A 23,715-nucleotide genomic window follows, 5' to 3' on the forward strand; every position below is an offset into this window, starting at 1 on the left:
TTCATTTTGAGAAAAGGCCTCGCTATTTTTTTTTTTTTTTTTTTTTTTTTTTTTATTGTTGGTTGTTCAAAACATTACAAATTTCTTGACATATCATATTCCTCACTTTGATTCAAGTGGGTTATGAACTCCCACCTTCACCCCATACACAGATTGCAGAATCACATCAGTTACACATCCATTGATTTACATATTGCCATACCAGTGTCTGTTGTGCTCTGCTACCTTTCCCATCCTCCACCATCCCCCCTCCCCACCTCTCCCCTCCCCTCCCATCCTCTCTCTCTACCCCCTCCACTGTATAACCCTGAGGGTCTCCTTCCATTTCCATGCAATTTCCCTTTTCTCTCCCTTTCCCTCCCACCTCTCATCCCTGTTAAATGTTAATCTTCTTCTCCTGCTCTTCGTCCCTACTCTGATCTTAGTTACTCTCCTTATATCAAAGAAGACATTTGGCATTTGTTTTTTAGGGATTGGCTAGCTTCACTTAGCATAATCTGCTCTAATGCCATCCATTTCCCTGCAAATTCTATGATTTTGTCATTTTTTAATGCAGAGTAATACTCCATTGTGTATAAATGCCACATTTTTTTTATCCATTCGTATATTGAAGGGCATCTAGGTTGGTTCCACAGTCTTGCTATTGTGAATTGTGCTGCTATGAACATCGATGTAGCAGTGTCCCTGTAGCATGCTCTTTTTAGGTCTTTAGGGAATAGACCGAGAAGGGGAATAGCTGGGTCAAATGGTGGCTCCATTCCCAGCTTTCCAAGAAATCTCCATACTGCTTTCCAAATTGGCTGCACCAATTTGCAGTCCCACCAGCAATGTACAAGTGTACCCTTTTCCCCACATCCTCCCCAGCACTTGTTGTTGTTTGACTTCATAATGGCTGCCAATCTTCCTGGAGTGAGATGGTATCTTAGGGTGGTTTTGATTTGCATTTCTCTGACAGCTAGAGATGGTGAGCACTTTTTCATGTACTTGTTGATTGACTGTATGTCCTCCTCTGAGAAGTGTCTGTTCAGGTCCTTGGCCCATTTGTTGATTGGGTTATTTGTTCTCTTATTGTCTAATTTTTTGAGTTCTTTGTATACTCTGGATATTAGGGCTCTATCTGAAGTGTGAGGAGTAAAGATTTGTTCCCAGGGTGTAGGCTCCCTATTTACCTCTCTTATTGTTTCTTTTGCTGAGAAAAAACTTTTTAGTTTGAGTAAGTCCCATTTGTTGATTCTAGTTATTAACTTTTGTGCTATGGGTGTCCTATTGAGGAATTTGGAGCCCGACCCCACCGAATGTAGATAGTAGCCAACTACAGATAGTTGTGTACACAGCCTGGCTAAATTGCTGAGGCTGGTCTTGAACTTGCAATTCTCTTGCCTAAGCCTCCGAAGTACTGGGATTAAAGGCATGTGCCACTACACCCAGCTTCAACATAGGTTTCACTTTGCTTTCACCCCAATATTTCACTTCAGCTGTTTTGCAATGGAGTAGAGAATATCAGATTTCCATGATTCACATTTCAGATACTTTAAAGACGATTTTAGAAAGCTTAAAAATCATTCATTTAAACAGTAACCTGTGAATTATGAGAAGTACAAAAGAAAATGTTCCAGGTTAAGAAACTGTAGAAAAGAGAAACCACTCATTTTGAACTTTGAACTTCCAAAATTATGAGCTAAATGAACTCCTTTTTCTTCATCAGTAGCCTGCCACAGGTATTTCATTATAATGATGCAAAGCTGACTAATACAGAATTGTAACAATCAGTTTAAATAATAAAAATGCCATGAAACATGCATTTCAAACATTCTATTTTGCTCTAATAGATATTTAGAAACCATGAATGATTTATCTCTGAAAGGACAAAAAAAAAAAATAGAAATGGTGGTTGTCTTCAGAGAGAAAAAAAGAGAATGAAATTTAAGAGGGAATAAAACTTATTTTCACCATATAAACTTTTTTATCTTTTGAAATTGGTGGGGCGGTAATGGGAAGAAACCCATCTAATTTTTTTTTTAAAAAGAGAGAGAGAGAGAGAGAGAGAGAGAGAGAATTTTTTTAATATTTATTTTTTAGTTCTTGGCAGACACAACATCTTTGTTTGTATGTGGTGCAGAGGATCGAACCCGGGGCCGCACGCATGCCAGGCAAGCGCACTACCACTTGAGCCACATCCCCAGCCTCCCATCTGATTTTTCACTAAATATTCTACTATGGAGAGAAACATGCCACTTGTGATTTGAAAAACAGAAGTTTGCATTCTGAAAAGTCATAAACTATTTTACAAGCAATAAAAATCCAGGATGCTTTGAAATTTGGTCAACTAATGGATTAAAATGGGTAAGGCAGGGCTGGGGTTGTGGCTCAATGGTAGATCGCTCGCCTAGCACATGTAAGGCCCTGGGTTCAATCCTCAGCACCACATAAAAGTAAAATAAAGATATTGCATCCATCTACAACTAAAAAATATTTAAAAAATGGGTAAGGCAAAAAAACTTTTGAAAGAAGCTCTCATCAGACTATTTAAAAATATACATTGCAACACAATTAGCCATAACATTTAGGTGAAGTTATGAAAAACTAATTTTAGTGAATAAATAGAAAAAACAGTACTAAGAAATGGGTTAGCTCATATCAACTAAATGGTTCTTAGTACATGCCTGTTATTAAAATTCTGAAACTCAACCTGTTAATAATGAAGACTTAATAAAAGCATCATACAAAGGAGGTACTTTTCTTTGTACTGAGGCATATAAGAGAAATATAAAATTTGGTCTCAAGTCCTCAAGGACATAATCAAGTTAAAAAGAGTTAACACTCAATATCATAAATAAGGCAGAAAATTAGATACAAATTATGTTAGTAGGTTATATGTGCTATAGAAATTAAGAGAAGCGTGCAAAGGGGACATGATTAAAATGGTACTTGAAATGCAATACTAGAAAGCTAAGCACAGTGGCAGCATTTGTAGTCTCCATTACTCAGGAGGCTGACGTGGAAGGCTCACTTAAGTCCAGGAGATTTGAGATCAGTCTGAGCACCAGTGAGAGCCTGTTTCTAAAACAAAAGTATAACTAGTGAACTTGAAAGGGGTTACAAAACTGGAGGTCATAGAAGGTTGGTCAACAATCAAAGTATCTCCCCGATGTACAAAGAGTAGTTTCATAGCTTTTCCATAAGTTAATCTCATAAAATAACCCAAACTTCTTCAGAGACACAAAGACATTTTACTTCTAATCAACAATGGGGTAAATAAGTTCCCTAACGGTCACTTTTCTCTGAGAATGAAATAGAGACAAATGAAGAACACATGTTAGTTTAGGACTGGAGAGAAAGAGACACAGTACATGGAGGTATAGAAGCCCAAGACCATAAAAGAACAGGAGTTTAAAAAGCATATTACACATTATAGTAAAATTTTCATTTGGAAAAATAGTTTTCATATAAAAATATTAAATGAGGGCATAAATTTTTATTTTTGTCTGTAGACCCTCAAATATGTATTTAATATGATGCTAGGCATTGAGGTTAACATTAGGAATACAGTTGTAAAACAAATTCTGTCCCTGCCCTCTAAGAACTCATAATATAGTGAGTAAAGACAATATTCGAAAGCCAAAAAATCATTGTAGATTTATTACATTTTTCTAGAAATTTTTAAATACTAGAAATATAAATAGAGCTATAGGAAAATACATAACATCATCAATTGGTGGGTATTTGTGTACACAAAGGCCTGCTTAAGAAGTACCTGGAGGAACATTAGATTGAGGGTGTTTTAGATAATTTTTCCTTCAGGGTCAAGGTTAAGTAGGGGCTACTCATAAGACAGGTGTTTAGGGGAGTTATGTTTTATCTCCAACTTTGATATAAAAATATTTTAAAAACTTTGGCTCTAAGGGTGAATGAAGCACAGCTTTTATATTCAACTTTACCACCCATGTCTCTAGCACCTTGAGTAATTCTTAGGACACAACAGCAAATCAATTTTTTACATACTGAAGAGTAAACAAATTTTACTCAAGAAAATACAAAATGGTACAGCCAATATGGAAAATGGTAATGGTATGGTTATTTCTCAAAAAATTAGAATTACTATTTAATCCATAATTCCATTTATAGATATATATTCAAAAGAAGTGAAAGCCAAGACTTAGATATTTGTGCATTCAGGTTCATAGCAGTATTATTCACAATAGCCAAAAGGTAGAAGTGACCTGTGTGTTCCTGGACAGATAAATGGATAAGCAATATGTTTTATAGAAATACAATGGCATTTCACTCAGACTTTAAGAGGTATAAAATCCTAATACATGCTACAACATGGATAAACCTTAAGTATATTATGCTAAATAAAATAAGCCAGACACAAAATATAAATATTTTATGGTTCCACTTACATGAGGTTTCTAAAATTGTCGAATTCATTGAGACAGAAACAGAATAGTGATTGCCAGGGGTTAGGAGGAGAAGAGAATGGAAAGTTATTGTTTAATGCATACAGAATTCCACTTTGGGATAATAAAAATGTTCTAGAGACAGATGGTGGTGATGGTTATACAACAACGCAAATGTGCTTAATACCACTGAACTAAGCATTTAAAAATGGTTAGAATGGTAATTTTTATGTAACACATATTTTATCAGAACTTTTAAAAGGTTATGAATTATGAATGAATGATACTGAAGAGATGGAATGAAACACAGCACATGACTGAAACTATCACATAATAGAAGAGAGCTTGGCAAGGTAAGAATACTTAATAAGGGGATGATCTTTTCTCTCAATATTTTTACTGATTCTATTCTGTCTATGGGAGATAAAAAAATAAGTAAAGAACAGTCCTATGAGCATTGATTGAAAATATTTTATTGAATAAATAAATAAAATTATGAACTGCCAACACTACTTAAAACAATGGCCCTTTCAATATAAATTAATGGTAAAAGATGATAATGTGCAATTTAACAAACTATATAAAATTTTTAAAAAGACATGGCCAAACTATATGCTGCCTAGAAGAAACTAACTTCAAATAAAATTATGTAGAGAGGTTGAAAGTAAAAGTGGAGGAAAAGATACACAGTACAAATATTAATGAACAGAAAGCAGGATTGGCTATATTAATATTAGATAAAGGAGATTTAAAAAATTATGAAAGCCAGCTTAATAAAGAGTATCTATAAAAATCTAAAGCAAATATTCCACTGAAAAGTGAAAGACCAAATGCATTCTCCCTAAGACTGAATAGCTAGGGTGTTTTTCTCACCCACGCAGTGTTGCAAGATCTAGATACTGAAACAAGGCAGAAAACAAGTGAAAAGCATACAGATCAAAAAGGGAGAAATAAAAACTGTTTCTATTTGCAGATAATGTAGTTGTCAGCATAGAAAATCCCAGGAATCTTTTTTTTTTAAAAGTCCTCCTAGAGCTAACAAGTTCATCAATGTCACAGAATATAAAATAACATATAAAAATCAATTGTATTTCTATGAATTAGTAATAAATAAGTGGACACCAAAACTGAAAATATAATACCAGCTGTTCAAAAAATGTAATTATTTATTTCTATTCTTATATAAAATGGGCTGGATGTCACCATAGGTTCCCTTTTAGAAACTGGTAGAACATACTATAAATAGAAGCAAAATGTGTTTTTTTAAAAAAATTATCCATTTGATGAGGTCACCGAAGAAGCTCACAACTATTTTGGTGAAGTATACAAATACTATTTATTTAAATGTTTTAGATCAATTCCATCTATTTCACCATAATTTTTAATTGTAAAACAAACTTTCAAAAGTTATTGCTATTCAAAGCCTCTACCATAAAAAAAAAAAAAAAGTAGATCTAAGATAGGTATATAGAGTTTTCCCAAACCAAACTCCTTTGAAGATAAATCACTGCCTATCCTAGCTGGTCTTGTGTTCCACTGCTTTTATAGTGTCACACAACTCTAAGACATTCAGTTTCACTGTAAATATTTTATCATTGGTACCAAATCAAAGTAAATGATTCTGCTTATACTGTTACTAACCTATTTTTAGAAATATAAATTTAAAGAAATTTGATAAAGAGACATTTCTTAGGAAGTAAACTACTTTTATAAAAAAAATAGCATTTATACATTATGTTCAAATTTAAGATATCAACATTTATTTAATAAAAACAAAATATTAATGTGGCACCTTAAATCTTTTTTTAAAATAGAAGACCCTGTGTCAGTTCTTCTTTTTTTTCATTTATTTTTGCCTTAACCTGCATTTCTGGAGAGGCCCAACCCCATTCTAAGATAGTGCCCTCTTTCTTCTGCCCTCCACTTATTCACACATCATGTGATGTCTCTATAAACCCTGCAAAAGGTTATTTCACTCCGAATGAAAACCAAAGACCTCATAGTAATGACTAAGACTCTGGATTTACTTCTCTAATCTCATTTTTTTCCATTCTCTCTGATTACTTAGTCTTCCCTATCCATTCCGTCCTCTGTTTACAACATTAAGCACATTCTGATTTTAGGGCTTTGTACTGGCTGGTCCTTCTGCCTGGAACATGTATTTCCAAAATTACATATGGCGAAGCCCTTTACCTACTTTTAAGTTTGTGCAAACATGTCATCCTCTCAATTAGGCCTATACTAGGACCTACCTTCTTAAAATGATAAAATTCTTCACCTGCACATCTGACTCATCTCCTTATTCTACACTATTTTAAAGCACTTGTCACTTTCTAACATACTGTTATCATTCATACACTTCCATATTTATTGAGTTTTTTTTCCCCACTGTTTGACCTCCATCCAGGCAAGGCAAGGATTTCTGTCTTTTAAACTCAAAAATAAGAAACAACACCTGGTATTCAATAAATATTTGTTGAAAAATCCATGAATGAATAAAACAGACATGTCAAACTAATTTTAATTAATCTTAGTAATAAACTGAAAAATAAAATATTACAAAGAAAATAAATTTTCACAAATCTTCATGCCTATGTATATGCAGTTCCATTCTATACAGAGTACCTCCACTTCTTCAGTCTAATTCCCTTTTCCCTGTTCATACATATGATTTGCCAAACTCCAACTTGATTTCCAAAAATAAAAGTAGGTCTTTCAAAAAATCATCTTTGTTCTCTTTAAACACAAGTGCTCCTCCTATGTACACTTCATGTACATCTATTAACTTTTTCCCATAGCCTCTTTACCTGTGTTATAATGACTACTTGTATTTCTGATTCCCACACCAAAATATGAATTCCTTGAAAACAAAAACCATTTTTATTTGCTTTTTCCTCACTGATATATAACTTACAACACAATACAGGGACTCAATGGATGTTCTGTGTATAAATAAACCAGTTTTTTAAATCTACTAAAGTGAATCAATGATGAACCACAGAAATTTACCTTCTACTTGTTTCCTTAGTTTTTCAATTTCTTCTTTTAAGGTTTTTATTTCTAAATCCTTGCTTGCTGTTAGTGGACCATCAACAGTTGAATACTGTAGAGCTTGGACGGTCTGTGTTGACTCTTAAAAAAAAGAAAAGAAAATTATCAAAGTACTTTAAATTTTAAAAACGAATATTAATAGTTTTGTAGAAAAATCTTTACATAATTTTATAGACCAGAACATCTATCCATTCAAAAAAGAGCATTATGTCATAAAAATTCCATTGCATATCTTTAAATTATTTACATATGTATAATATATATTTATATATGAATCTACCTTCTAATACATGAGATTTTCCATTTTAAGTACTCGTGTACTCTTGGTGTACTCTGCCAGTGAATCAACTATTTATTCACTCTGTACTAAAAGAGCATTAGCATGTGATAATTCAAAAGGATCATCTGTCAGATGATACATGAACAACTGAATCTGGTGTACAAAAGAAGATTCAAACATGCTATTATATCATCTATGGAAGTGCTAGCCTTCCAAATTTCATGTATGAAAGTTGAGGCCCATCTATAGATGACTTTGGTTCCCCAATTTAGTTGAAATAGATTTATTAATTTATCCTACAGTTCTAATCAGAAAATGCAAGGAACTGAAGAAACATTAACTCTATTGAGGCTTATTCCCAGATATCATCACAATGATGTCTGGGAATATGTCAGAAATGAAACCACCCTTTGTTCTAAAATAGGTTTCTGCTACATAGGGAAAGGTTCCCAAAAGGTAAGTCTCACCCTTATCAAACTCTCTGTGGGTTAGTGTAAATCATTACCATCTGTTTTGTATTTAATACATATTTAATACATACAGTTAAATTATACAGTTAATGATATAATGATTTTGTTGGTCAATGATATATGGTTATCAAAGTATTTGTTAACTTGAATTAAAGTATAAGATATATTGTGCAACTCTCAAAATTTATATCCAATAATTATTTCTTACATATTTCTTTTTATTTGGGTTCAAAATATACTACAAATTGATTCTTTCTGTATTTATTTTAAAATAATACCCACTATTTTTAATATTTTTAAGGCATCTAAATTAGGAGTAGAAAATGAGCTTGCAAAATACCCAATGGACATTAAGGCAAGTTAATTTTCCTTCTATACACCGCCTGCTTCAGCATATGGATAGAGTAAGCATCCTTGCTCCTGTCCCTCCTTAAATCTCCTGGATCCGCTAATGGATCTAGAAAATAGATCTAGCCATTTTCTATTTATTACAGCTATTCACATATCTGCCCTATCTTCTTGGAGTCTCAGAAAGAAAGACTGAATAGGGCAAAAGAAATTATCTAGAGATTATGGTTTAGAATTTTCTAAAACTGATATAAGACATCAATCAGGATTGCAGAAGCTCAGTGAATTCCAAACAGGATTTTATATTAATATAAAGAATGGTATGCTTAGACACATTATAGTCAAACTGTTTAAAACTAACACTAAGAACAAGCTGCCAAAGGAGCAAAATGATAAATTATCTTCAAGAGATGAAGCTTAACAGCTAACTTCTAAAGAAATACAATGAAGTTAGAAAACAATGGAACAATAACTACAGAGTTCTGAAAGAAAAAACCGCCAAGCTAGAAATCTAAAACAGCAAAAATATATTTCAAAAATGAAGACAAAACTAAGAACACTTTTAAACAAATAAAATCTTTTAAAAAAAAGAATTTGTCACAACACACTTACATTATTAAAAAAATACAATAGGAAGTTTTTCAGGCTGAAGAAAAATTATGCTGGATAGAAACATTGATCACTAAGCTTAACATTTTTCCTTGATATTCTTATTAGTGATGTATGAACAGTAAATATATGAAGATACTCAATGTCATCATTCATTAGGAAAATTAAAATTAAAATTACAAGACACCATCATACAGAACAGATATGAGTGGAAAAAGCTGACAGAAACCAGTTCTGAAGATAGGGATTGAAGGAAGTGAAATTCGTATGTTCGTGAAACCATGCACTGATATAACCACTTTGGAAAACTTTTTGACAATATCTTCCATAGCTGAAAACTCTCTTCCCCAAAACCAAGAAGTTCTACAGGTGTATATCCAAGAGAAATATGTATATACGACTACCAAAAGAAATATATAAAAATATGCACAAGAACTTTATTCATAATAGTCAATTTTTGAAAATTACACAAATGTCTACTACCAATAGATTGGATACATAAATTTTTACTATTTACATATACAGAATGCTAAACAATAGTAAAATAAAGAATAAACTTTTGAAATGTAGAAAACATGAATGATTCTCAAAAACAACACGTTAAATGGAAGAAGACAGATACAAAAGAGAACCACATACTACATGATTTCACTTATATAAAGTTCAATAACAAGTAAAAATTAATGAATGGTGAAAGAAATTAGAACAGGGATTACTTCAGGGAAGTAGGACACAAACTGAGACAGGGACTGAAAGGGGACTTTTTGCTATGCTGGAAACATTCTACATACCAATGTGGGTGAAGGTTATAGGAGTCCACATGTACATAAACATTCATTGTTCATACACATAAAAGCAAAATGTGTATATTATTATATGTATATCACCATATTAAATAATCAATAAACAAAAAAATCTTGAGTCACAAAGGGGAAGTAATTCACATGTAGAGATTTTAGTATATATTGAAAAACGGAAAACAGTTGGTGCTACTGGTGTCTGTAATCTTTTCTCTAATGGACCTCTAAAATAATGATAGTAAAATTTTATAATTGTAAACAACTTTGGTTCTCTCTTAGGAGTTATAAGTTCTTGATTATTTGTTCATACATACATTTCTTTATTCACAAAGTATATAAACTAAATTGTATGTTACATCCTTCATTTTAGAGAAAATAAATCTGAAAAGATAGAAAATGCACTTTGAGAGTGAATTATAAATAGAATGGTCAGGAAAGACATCATGGGCAACCTCAATCAAGTAGAGAGGAGCTTTGAGTAGAGAGGCAAGCCATTATATCAAAGCAAGGCCATTAGGGCAATAGCTAATGCAAAAGTCCTAATGTCAGGGATCTACCTGGCTTATGGTGGGGGGGACAAAAACAGCAAGGAGCCAGAATGGCTTGAACTTACAAGGGAAAGAGTACTAGGAAATGATTTCAGAAAGGAAATAAGAAGCCAGATCATACATGGTCTTAGGCCATTAAAATGAATTTGGTTATTATTGTGAATAAGAAGGAAAGCCATTAGGACTGGGGAAAATTCAGGGAAATAAAATGATCTAAATTGCATTTTGATACAATTACTTAGCTGTTATGTTGAAAATAACTGTGGAAAAGCATATAGGGGTGTTTAAAAAAGGGAGAGCAGTAAGATGTTGAAAGACAGAGAGGGGGGGAGAGATAGATAGATAGATAAGAGATAGATAGATATGATATGGTTTAAAGCATGGTTAAGAACCCTACCCCACAGTGAATGATAATCAGATTTTTGGGTTTGATACCCAGTATGGCAAAAACAAAGTAAAAAAGATTCTGAATCTACTACAACAGCAAAGCTGACCTGATATGCTGATAAATCAGATGTAGGAATTGAGAGACAGGGAGTAAGGTTTTCTCTTTTGAAAACCGAAAACATGTTATAGTCTAGCATACGCTAACATTCAAAGGTCAAACTGAAGGAGCAATCAGCAAAGGAGAATGAGGACACCTTCTAAGGAAAAACAAAACCAACTGGATAAAGTGCCCCAGAAGTCAAAAAAGGAAAGTGTTTTCTAAGGAAAAAATGCTTAATTGGGTCAAATGCTGCTGACAGGTAAAAAGATAAGAACTGAAAAACAGTCACCAGATTTTGCAAGACAGGGCAGGGAAACAGACTAAGGCACAAAAGGATTATTGGGCAGGATTAAGAGCTGACTTGAGACTAGTGTTCATGAATATGAAGTGATACCAGTCAGTATGTTGTATTTTAAGAAAGATACCTTGAGCTCCACACATGTAGTTGCAAAGCTGCATTTAAAAAGCAGTTTGACAAACAGAAAGGAGAACAACAGATTTGAAGGCAGATATAAGAGTATGATTATCACAGATCATATAATGAAAAAAGAAGGTGTAAGATAAATAGTGAAATGATGATTGTAGGATGACACAGAATTTCTGATAACAGTGGAACTGAATAAATGTTGGAGGTAAGGCACCAGAGAGAATTCATTAGAAAATTACAAGGAGGAGATAATGGAGGAGTTGCTTAAAACTGAGATTAATAAAATTACTGTAATTGTGGAAAATATCTTGCCAGTATCAGACAAAGCAAATAAAGTAGGGTGAAGATTCAAGATTCTTACAAGTGAAGAATTAGGAAACTAAGAATCTTAGAAGTTTTACCTATATATATATTTAAATCACCCATCATTGAAATAGGAATAATGATATAAACAGTGACAGTAGGACAAGAGCTAGAATTCTTTAAGGATTGAGGAAAAAATGATATGAAAAGTCATTAAAGTATTATAAAAGCAAGAAGAGTCCTCATTCCTCTCTTCACAGAGGTATTTATTCTCACATATTTTACACACTTATATACCACACCCATGGAAGACATACTATTTTGTTGTTGTTTACCGTTAACTGTATGATTTTACATAAATGATATTATACTGTGTTCTTTATAAATTTCTACAATTTGAATTTTTATCACTTAAAAGATTTTCTTTTGAAGATAAAACAACCACTTGTAATAGCTCCTGACACTGTGGGTCCAATTTTAACAGGGAAAACATTATCCTTAAATATATATACCTTGAAGCTTTCTACTAAGTTCAAGTTTTTCCTGTTCAAGACGCTTAATTCTTCTCTCATAAGCTTCTGTTGCTAAGTTGTTATCAAGAGTCCTCTGGACATTAACATCGAGATCCAGTGAGGTGGGACCAGCTGTGACTCTTAAACAGCTCCGATCAGAAAGAACACTGAAGGGAAAAAATATATATGTGGGTTCACACTGCAATAAAAAGTCTGAAAAAGAATTACCTTTTGAAATTTAACACATGGATTTGAATATCTATAGTAGAATGACAGTAAAAAATACTTTTTATAAAATTACCATAAGACACTGTTAAAAGTATTTTTTGAATGAAAACTTAAATCCACCAAATGGTTCTAAATTTTAGAAAGCACTAATTTTTATAAAATTAAATTTGGTGAAGGATTAGTGGTTTGACCACAGTTAAGTATAATAGCAGTCAAAACTAACAACCATAGTGCTCTTTACCAGAATTTGAAATCTAAAATTCAAAAGGTGCTTTCCTTAATTCAATAGAAGTTAATTAAAAATAATAGAGGTGATAGACATTCAGCAATAAAGAAAATAAATAGAAATCCTTGTCAATGTAGAGCTAAAATTTTGTTACAGGAACAGAAAGAAGATAAATAAATAAAATATTCCATACATTAAAGTGTTAAATGCTAAAAAGAAAACATGAAGCAGGGAAATGAGAAATGAAGTCTTGAGGCAGAAGAGATAAAGGTTTAGATGAAGGGATCAGAAAAGCTACTCTTGTGACAACAACTATGAGAAAAGCTAAGTAAGTGTAGGAGGCCAGCAAAAGGTATATTAGAAGGAAGAGCATTCAGGCAACTGGAATAAGAATGCAAGGGTCCTGGGTCAGAAAAGAGTTCTGTGTGGATAGAATGGAGTAGAATAAGGAGAAGAACAGAAGGAAATAAAATCAGGAAAAATAAAAGAGAGCCAGTTATATAGGGCCTAGTAAGAACTTTGGTTTGGAGTAAAGATACAAAGTCACTGAAGTTGAGCAGTGAAGGGGACTGGTCCTGAACAGGGGAGTGACATGTTCTGACTTAACTTACAACAGGATACTGGGACAGGTTCAGAAAAATATAACAAAGGAGATTATGAACATATTATGTAGGATTAAGATAAATTTGAAGTAGAAGAGAGAAAAGAGGTCTCAGCTACAGATGCATAGCCCAAATATCTGGGAAAACAATAAAGAAGAAGTTGGGAAAAAGAAATCCAAAGACTGAGCCCTAGAACACTCTGATATTCAGAAATCCGGATGATTAGGAGGAATCAGGTATGGAGACCGAGGAGTACCCAGAAAAGTAAAAAAGAAAATCAGCAAAGTGCTCTAGACGTGAAGAGAAGAAGGTTAGTGATCTGTAGCCATAGAAAGAAGACGAGACAAGGCAAAATCAGTAACACTAGGAATGAGAAGTGATCACTAGATTTAGCAACACAGAAGACAATGAAAACATGATAAAAAAGCAGTATGCATGAAGTGACAGGGAATAAATCTCCATCTTGGATTCAAGAAAGAACAGAATGAAAAACACAAATAGTCAACAGTCAGAAGTAATTTTGCTATATGTAGAACAGAGAAAAGGTTGGTAACAAATGGGATCCAGAGATATTTTTTATTTTGCTTTAAGAAGGAAGACGAACAGTGTTTTTATAAACCAAGGGAAATTATCTGCTGATAGAGATGACACATGGGGAAAAATTATGGTATAAAACTGAGCAGTGCACTGTGCTAGACAGTAGAGATAGAACGAGTTGACCTTACTTGCAAGCTTACATGGCCTATCTATGAAAAGAAAAGCACATATGAATCCAAAGGTATGCAGGTAGAAAATCTAGTAAAAGTTTGCAGAAGTTGTCTCCTGTTGGTTTCAATCCTCTCAGTGAAACAGAAAGCAAGATAATCAGCTGAGAGTGAGGATGATTGAGGTTTTGGAGGCAAATGTGAAATATGAAATTTTTATCCAGGTGAGTGGAAGAGTGAGCACACTAGGGTAAAATAGTATATATGCCAAACAACATAGGGCATTTGAATTTGGTGAACTTGAATATATGCCAAACAACAACATAGGGCATTTGAATTTGGTGAACTTGAATTTCTCTTATCACTCTGAACTACATAGGCAGAGACAGAATTTACTTTTAATAATTGATGTTGACTTAGCAAAGCAAGCATAAAAGAATGAGAGATGGCCAAGGGAACTGAAGTGGCATGTAAGGAGTGATTATACTCATTCTCAGTGGAATCTAAATTGGGTGAGGAGGAACAAGAAGGTATAAAGGCAGTGAGGAATTGGTTAAAGGATGGTAACATCAATAAGCTGAAAATTCTGGTGCTTGACATCTAAAGAATATTATTCAATACCCCATGGTAGGACTCTTTCAATTCCTGATAACAGATTATGAGCTCTCCAGTGGTCCTACTGTTTCCTCTCTAAAATGAGTTAATCTTCTTGTGTATACTATTCATTTTCTATATCTAGCTTTTTCCCAACTGTAGATTAATTATATTTTTAAAAAAATTACCAAGGCTCTCTCATATATTATATATTTTTTAAAAATCCATGTAAATTGTCGAAATTATATTAACTTTTGAAACTTACCAACTACTAGTATAAGTAAAACCAACAAATGGCAGATGATGACCAGAAAATGCAGTATGTGTTGGTGGAGGCATTGTTTCCTAAAGGAAGGGGAAAAAAATCTGGTAAAAAACAGATAGTCATGACCTGTATGTTGGGCTATAAATATTAACTGTCAATGGAAATATGTGACTATTCCATTTAGGAACACTGGTAATTTTGGCACAGATATTAAGTGATAAAAAATTTACATCATGAACACTGGTACTATAAAATTATAATAAATGAAAATGAAGACTGAAAATCTGATAGTAACAGTACAGTCATTTACTGATATATTCTGCCTTTGCAATTTTTCTAGATGATACAATTAATTTGTAAACTCAAAAGCAACACTCAGTGTTTTTGCAACCATTCAAGATGTACAGAGCAGAGCAAAATTTAAGCTGCTCTATGCTCAGATTCCTAGCCATGGCTTGAACACCTAAAGTCATTCAAGCTTTCACACTGTAAACAAACATCCACTACATATATAAACATTTATGTTTCTTACATTTTTGTACCTTTTGTGAGAGATTCCACTGTTTAAATGACTCCCAAGTACAGCACTGATGTTCTGTCTAGTATTTCTTTTTTTTGGTACTGGGGTTCAACCAGGGACACTTTACCACTGAACTACATCCCCAGCCCTTTTCTTTTGTTTGTTTGTTTGGTGTGTAGGGGGGTGCGTACTGGGGATTTAACTGGGGCACTCAACCACTGAGCCCTATTTTATATTTTATTTAGAGACAGGGTCTCAGTGATTTGAACTCATGATACTCCTGCTTCAGCCTCCCAAGCACTGGGATTATAGGTGTGTGACATGGCGCCTGGCTTACTTATTTTTTGAGACAAGTCAAGGCTAAATTGATGAGGGTCTCACTAATTTACTCAGACTGGCCTCAAATTTGCAGTCCTCCCACTTCAGCCTCCCAAACTGCTGGGGTTACAGTCAAGTGCCACTGCACTCAGCTCTATCTAGTGAGAAAGCTGTAATGTACCTTAACAGACGTAATAACATCTTAAATAAGCTTCATTCAGGCCATGAATTACAGTGTTGCTAAACATAAGTTCAATGCCAATGAATTAACAATATATGAGGAGTCTTTAAATAGCATCACACATAAAACACAATTAGGTATTGGTAAGTTCATGAAAATGTTATGACCACAAAAACCTAAACATGTCTTTCTAAGAGTGATGAATCAATGTTAGCTAATATAGTGTTCACAATAACTTTATAAAATATAATACCATGAATAATTAGAATTAACTGTACCATAAATTTAATTTGGAATGACTCATAATTTCTGTTAACAGTGAATATAATATATAATTCTAATAATAAAATATTGGTGAGGAGCTGGGCAAGGTGGCACATGCCTGTAATTACTGTAATTACTCAGGAGGCTGAGGCAAGAGGATCACAAGTTCAAGGCCACACTGAGCAACTCTGCAAGACTATTTCTCAAAAATCAGGCATGATGGCACACTCCTGTCATCCCAGCGGTTTGGGAGGCTGAGAGAGGAGGATCACAAGTTCAAAGCCAGCCTCAGCAACAAGGAGGAGCTAAGCAATTCAGTGAGACCCTACCTCTAAATAAAATACAAAATAGGGCTAGGGGTATATGGCTCAGTGGTTGAGTGCCCCTGAATTCAATCCCTTCTATACCTTCCTCCCTGCAAATCAAAGAAAAGATCAAGAGCTGGGAATATAGTTCTACACTCAGTGGTACAGTATTTGTCTAACATATACAAAAACCTGGGTTCAATTCCCAGTAGAACAAAAATTTTGTAAAGGATGCAAGGAAAGTCTATCTAGTTTTTTCTTGTGAAGTTTTGAAAGTGTAAGAGAAGTGCTTACCTGCCTTGAGTATATTAAGAACAGTAAAAAATCATATAAAATAAATATTAAAAAATTTAGTACAGAATAAAAACCACAAGAAGTAAAATTCAGTAAAACAAAACTCAAAAAGAGAAGTAAAAAGGCAAAAAAATCTACAAATTTTACATGCTTATTTTCCTAAATTTTAATATAATCTGATGATTCACAACAGAGATCAACACGCCATGCTATCCTTGTAAGAATGGTAGAATATTTTTCTAGTTCATTTGCCTGCCATTTTCCTCAAGCAGAGTCATAGCCTCAGGCTAGTAAGGCTCTGGACTTCCCCCATTCATTTCCTACCAAGTTTGCTATTTTTTGCAGCAACATGATTGGTGTGGTTATTTAGCTCTCCAAATTGAGTCTTCCCCTTCTGGCAGCAAATGCTGTCTTTTACATCCAGAACCATTCTACTAGTACAAGTGTCACAACCAAGCAGATAATGAGGATGGAGGATGTGCTATGTGTAATTTTAACCAAAGCTAAGGAGTGTTTCATGAATAAATTCTCAATTTATTTCCCTTTGGTTAACATATTAAGCCATTAAATGGTTTTTGACAGTTTTGACTAGTTTCAGGACTGGTTTTTAGGGAGAGATTTCCCAACTCCTCCACTTTACAATCAAGAAAGCATGCAATTTGTCTTCTTCTTAGGAAATCTACTGAATAACTTATCAAAGAAGTTAAGTCTTTGAATTTTACTCAATTGTGAATAACTACATTGGCCCCAGTTAACTCTTCATTTCCCTATTACATACTGGAAGTCTTGACTATTGTTTGATTAATAATTGATAAGGTGGTCCTAGTACAACATTGGTAAACCAAAAAATTACTTTATAAGCATATTTAAAAGAAACAGGAACAGAACTTCTTCATAATGTCATACTTACAGAATTTTTTAAACAGTCATCATCTACATCAAAATTTGATGTATCTGTTGGGCTACTAACTTCTGGAATATAAGGTGCTTCACAGTTTCTAATATTATCCCAATCAATTCCACTAAAAAATGGATGTTTCTTAAAGTCTTCTATTCCATTTTGACCAAGTCGATGCTCTCTGCTACAAATAAGTCTTCGAATAAGATCCTTAGCATTTTCAGATACATCAGTCACTTGGGCTGGAAACTGAAATCTCTCCTATACAAAGAATGACAGAAACAAAATGAGTATAGATCAATATTAAGCTTATTAAGTAGTGTAATTGATTTGTATATTTTTCTTAAAAATACGTTTCATTTTTAAAACGCGTGGTAAGTGTATGCTGGGAAATAGTACTAATACTAAAGGAGATATAGGGATGAATAAAGAAAAGATCATTTCCCTAAAAGAACTTTTAATTTTATATGTGACTTAGTCACATTTGTGCTACAGAAAGAGTAAATACTATAAAACCTTACACTGTTATTAGAATGAAAAGGACTGATTAAGAGTGGGAGAATTCAACTCAATATCTCAATAAGATGTAGATGGTTGATAATTTTCCTATACAATACAAACTAATTACTAACTTATTAATATTAAACATTTTTAAAGAATGTAATATGTATCTGATGCTATTAAAAGTGATTTACCCCTTTAACTCATTTAGTCTTTAACACTATCATCTTAGGTATGTACTACTACTATGGAAGAGGAAACCAAGTAATTTTCTCAACTAGTAGAATAACAGAAATGGATTTTGAACTGGAGTTATCTCACTCCAGAACTGTGCTATTAAATACCATGTTACACTACAATAATTTCTTTTTTTAATATTTATTTTTTAGTTATAGGTGGACACAATGTCTTTATTTTACTTTATGTGGTGCTGGATTGAACCCAGTGCCTCATGCATGCTAGGCGAGCGCTTTACCTCTGAGCCACAACCCCAGCCCTACAGTGATTTCTTAAATGCTGTCCCTGATTTTTCTTACAACTAACTAATATTTCTTTGTAGCTATTTACAGCACTATCTTTGCAGGTAGGTGGAAGAACAAAAACTTCTATAAAACTGATTTATACACTTGTAAAGCAAGTAATCATAATTGCATCACCAAAACAAAAGAACAGATTCTCATTCCTTTTGGGGGATATTCCTATTCATATGTAGGATTTTTGCAAGTGCTCACAATCTTCTGAAACTCTTCAAACTAAACCTTTCCTCTTCTTATGTACAATCTTTCTTATTTCACTTTGTACTAAGTAGATTAAAGTTTTTGTAAATTTCTTCCTGTCATACATTTGTATTGTTTCTAATGTTTCATGATCCTGAATAATATCAAAATAGATTATCTTGTATACACATCTTTGTCCTTCTAAATATTTCAACTGGGTGGATTCCTAAAACTAAAGTTGCTCAATGAAAAGTTCTAACCATTTGTTAAGGCATTTAGGTGCATGCCTGTAAGCTTCCAGACAGAAAGATTACATCAATTTATATTCCTATCAAAAATACCTCATAATGCTCATCACAATAAATTATTTAGTAGAGTACACTTTTTTTTTAATTTGAAAATTTGACAAGAAAAAAAGGCATCTAATTTTTATTTATACTTGCATTTCATTTGTCAATACTATGGTTGAGATTTTTTTTACATACATTCTAATCATAAATCCATGCACAGTGTCATGAGCAATGACTAAAATTGTCCATTGACCTTTGTTATTCAGTTGAAAAGACCATTCAATTTCCTACTCATTAGCGTCTCCAAATAAAATATAGTAGAAAGCTATAACTAATGACTTTATGTATAATTTATGGATTGTCTTGTACCTACTAACAAATGTAGTTCATTGTTTTTAGAAAAATATTTTCTATTTCCATTTAATTAAACTATATTATTTATCATAATAATCTGGTTTAAAAAAGTAAAATATATACTAACTTTGTGATTCATAATTTTCCCATATGTCTCCACCAGAGATTCTGCATAGAATGGTGTTTCTCCATACAGCATTTCATACATACAGACCCCCAAAGACCACCAGTCACACTCAGGTCCATATCTGCCTTTTCCATCTTCCATTGCTTGAAGGATTTCAGGAGAAATGTAATCTGGGGTCCCAACTGCCACTGAGGACTGGACCTGAAGAAATTTACATTTTTATTAATCTACTGTAAGATATTAGGAACAAAATAATTATATATTATAAAATTACACTTGAGATTCACCACAGACAATGTTACCTCACAACTACTACATCTTTGTCATTATCTGAATTTAGTCTCCCATTATATAGGAAACTTATATATAGGTAAGATTTTGTATAATCTCCATGTTAGTGGTTTTTCAGATTACATAATACTATAGAATCTCTATTGTAGATGTTACTTAGTTGACTAGATTTAGGGTAACAATATGACTGGAATCATCACAGTTGTTAATAATAAACTGAATATTAGGTTTAAAATATTGACTTATTAACATCTGTATAATTAGTGTGTTTGTATATGTATAAATGGAACCGTGAAAATGTTACAATTAGAGGGGGGAGGGGACAATGAACAAAATTTAGGCCAATATTGAAGATTATGTTTAAACTTATGGTAACCTATGAAAAATAAATGCCAATGACAATGTAACAAAGTATTTACTAATGAAAAAATTATAAAGGAGAAAAAGTATATACTTCAAAACCACAGTTTCCACACACACACACACACTGCCCCACCAAAATTGTGGATATAATTCACTATAGCAGATTAGGTGTTAAATTAGAAAACTAGGTTAACTAAAAAAGACCCTCAGTACATACAATCTAAGGTACCTTGAGATGGCACTTTATATTTTTTAAAAGCATAGCAAAAACTGAACATTCTCAAGGTAAACAAGGCTTATTATTCTTGATTTTACACACTGAATTACTAATCTCAATAATTAGGATAGGTTTTAATTTGACAACACTGAGTTGACATAACTTAAAAATTCTTCATTATGACCTCTTAAAAATACAACAGCGATTCTTATAAATATAAAAACACAACTCTTAAAAAAAGAAATTCTGAGGGGTCAATAAGCAATAAATGGTTGACCAGGAAAGTGATAAGCATTAGAGCTGGGATGGGGTTGGAGTGTTCCTGGTTTTCATTTTCTAGGTACTTAGATTTTAAAATACATAAGGAACAAAATGAAAAGACCCATGAGATTATGTAAAGTAGGGACTTTGAAGGGAGGCTACCTTATATTATATGCCCTTTGCCTTAAGAGGTACATCATTTAGTGAAATGGAAAATTATAAAAATCGCCACACAGTCAAGAATGACAAGAAGACTTGTTATTGTGGCTGATTTGTGAAATATATTTCTCCTGCAGAATAAAAATTCCTAATTTAAGATCACAAGATCTTAATATTTGGGATTCTAACTCACACTGCTTCTGAAGTCCATATGTTCTCAAGCCAAAAACTGGCATAAATCTTGGCCCTATAGTCAATTTGTTTGCCTCTATGAAGCAAAGCAAATTCAAAATTACTTTGGAGGACAAATGCTTAAATTTGGCCAGATACAATTCTCTCTCACACACACACAAATCTCACTAAGAATGAGCTCACAATCCAATAATATAAACAAAATGAGGAAACTGTCCATTATAACTAGCAGTCAAAAATTCCAACAAACAATGTATTGTAACAAAGTATTTATTAATGAAAAAAATTATAAAGGGGGAAAATTAATTCCTAACAAATATGAGATCTTCTGCTTCAAATAAGTATGTTTAAAATTACTAAAGACACACAAAAAAATTTAAAAAAAAAACAGATATATACAAACAAGTCTCAGAAATGAATTTATTGAAATTTTGAAAATACAGTGAACAAATGGATTACATACATTGAAAAGAAGGTTACACCTGAAAAAGAGCTTAAGAAGTTCATCACCATCCAGTATGAAAAGATACAAAGATGAAAGATATAGAAGAGTACCAACACTGGAATGAGTAGGTTCAATACCGTATAACATGAGAGAATAAAAGAAAGGACAAAAATGCTGAAAAACAATATTCAAAGAGTTACAGCTTTAATATTTTTCAAGAATAATATAAGGCTTGAATCCTTGGAATCAGGAGGCTATTTAGTCCTGAAAACATAAAACCAGCTCCACTTCTATACCCACTATAGTTACATTATGGAATACTGAAGGCAAATAGATTTTTAAAAACATTGAAAACACCCCCCCAAAAAATTTTTTTTGTGGGGTGTGTGTGTGTGTGTGTGTGTGTGTGTGTGTGTTGCTGTGTATCGAAACAGGTGAGGCAAGCACTCTATCAACTGAGCTGTATACCCAGCCCACAAAAAGATTATCTAAGAGGTTGCGGGTGCAGCCTAGTGATAGAGCACTTGCCTGGAATGCTGAAGGTCCTAAGGTTCAATCACCAGTACTGCAAAAATATAAAAAGATTATCTACCAAAGAATGACAATTAGATTGACAGATGAAATATTAATACTACCAAATAGCAGTGAGAACAAATGGAATCATAACTTACAAGTAATGAGATAAAATAATTATCAATACAATATTTCCTACTGTATCAGTCACCTTTGTATTGCTGTGACCAAAATACTTAACAACAACAAGTAAGAAAAGTTTATTCAGGTATTAGTCACCTTTGTATTAGTCACCTTTGTATTGCTGTGACCAAAATACTTTACAACAACAAGTAAGAAAAGTTTATTCAGGCTCATGGTTTCAGAGGTTTGGTCCATGGTTGGCTAACTTCATTGCTCTAGACCTGAGGCAAGGCAAAACACTGTGGCAGCAGGATGTGATAGAGGACAGTTGTCAGCTCATGACAGCCAAGAAGCACAAAGAAGGGAAAGGGCAAGTAAGAGATATAGTCCAAGACTATGTTCCCAATGCAGCTATCACCCAGGAGGCCATTCAAATTATTAATCCAACAAATAGAGTAATCTACTGATGAGTTTACAACTCTCATAATCCAGTCTTTTAAATTCTCAACACTGCCTGACATATGAGTTCTTTGGGATCATTTTTAGATCCAAACCATAATATCCATCTATCTAAATTAAGATACAGTAATGTGTTAAAGACATTTTCATAAAAAGATTGAGTGAGCTGTAACTTACAGATCCTTTCAGAAAAGTACTAAAGGGTATACTTCAAAAAACACAAACTCAGATTGAGGAATGTGATACTAGAAGCAATCAAAAATAAGGATATTAGTAAATTTAAACATGTACTTACATGATTATTACATAACATAATGGAGGAGGAGGAGGAGGAGGAGGAGGAGGAGGAGGAAGAGGAAGAGAAAGAATAACAAGACAAGGAAGAAAATGTCAACTACTATTAAGGTCAAAAACTAAGGTGTCTTATAAATACTTACAACTATAATTTGTTGATTTAAACTTAATACAATAAAATTATTTTAAAATCCACCCACTTTACCTCCCTACCCTCATCCCCCCCCCTCAAAAAAAAAAGAAAGAAAGAAAGAAAAAAACCCTAAAACACTAGAAAACAGTAACATTCTACTGAGGAAATGATTAGGATTAAAAGGGTCTAAGTTTTTAAAAGGGTCTGTTTATTTAGTTGTCTTAAAGTAATAATTCCCTCATTTCCCTCCCCGTAGTACCTGGCAATCATCATTGAACTTTTGAGTATTTTTTAATTTGGCTCCTCTAGGTACCTCATATAAATGGCATTAGATATTATTTGTTCTTTTGTAACTGGATTATTTTACTTGTATGTCCTTAAGGTTCACCCATGTTATCACATGTATAAGAATGCCCTTTCTTTTCAAGGCTGATAAGTCATTGTGTCTATATACTCATTCTGTTAACAGACATTTGAGTAGCTTTGAATTTTTGGCTATTGTAAATAATGCTGCTATGAACATGGGCATAAAAACATCTGTTCAAGCCTCTGTTTTTATTTCTTTGGGGTATTTATGCATAATAGAAATTGCTGGATTACTTGATAATTTTATTTTTAATTTCTTGAAGAACTATCCATATTT

General features: G+C 33.1%; 1 protein-coding gene across 14 annotated transcripts in view; it reads right to left on the minus strand.

The window, feature by feature from the left end:
- The window catches only part of Cdc42bpa (CDC42 binding protein kinase alpha), a 297,181-nt gene that overhangs the window by 136,584 nt on the left and 136,882 nt on the right, over positions 1–23,715 (minus strand). For all 14 annotated transcript variants that reach the window (XM_046419709.2, XM_058571920.1, XM_058571914.1 and 11 more), the window contains 5 exons: positions 19,623–19,823; positions 17,647–17,895; positions 14,855–14,934; positions 12,236–12,402; positions 7,410–7,532 (listed from right to left, as the gene is read on the minus strand). In XM_046419709.2, coding sequence (XP_046275665.1) covers positions 7,410–7,532; positions 12,236–12,402; positions 14,855–14,934; positions 17,647–17,895; positions 19,623–19,823 — 820 coding nt within the window. The remainder of the gene's footprint in view (positions 1–7,409; positions 7,533–12,235; positions 12,403–14,854; positions 14,935–17,646; positions 17,896–19,622; positions 19,824–23,715) is intronic.

This window comes from Marmota monax, unplaced genomic scaffold (genome assembly GCF_021218885.2).
Source record: "Marmota monax isolate L192 unplaced genomic scaffold, Marmota_monax_Labrador192_F-V1.1 WCK01_AAM20220418_F8-fsc00153, whole genome shotgun sequence".
Lineage (NCBI taxonomy): Eukaryota > Metazoa > Chordata > Mammalia > Rodentia > Sciuridae > Marmota > Marmota monax.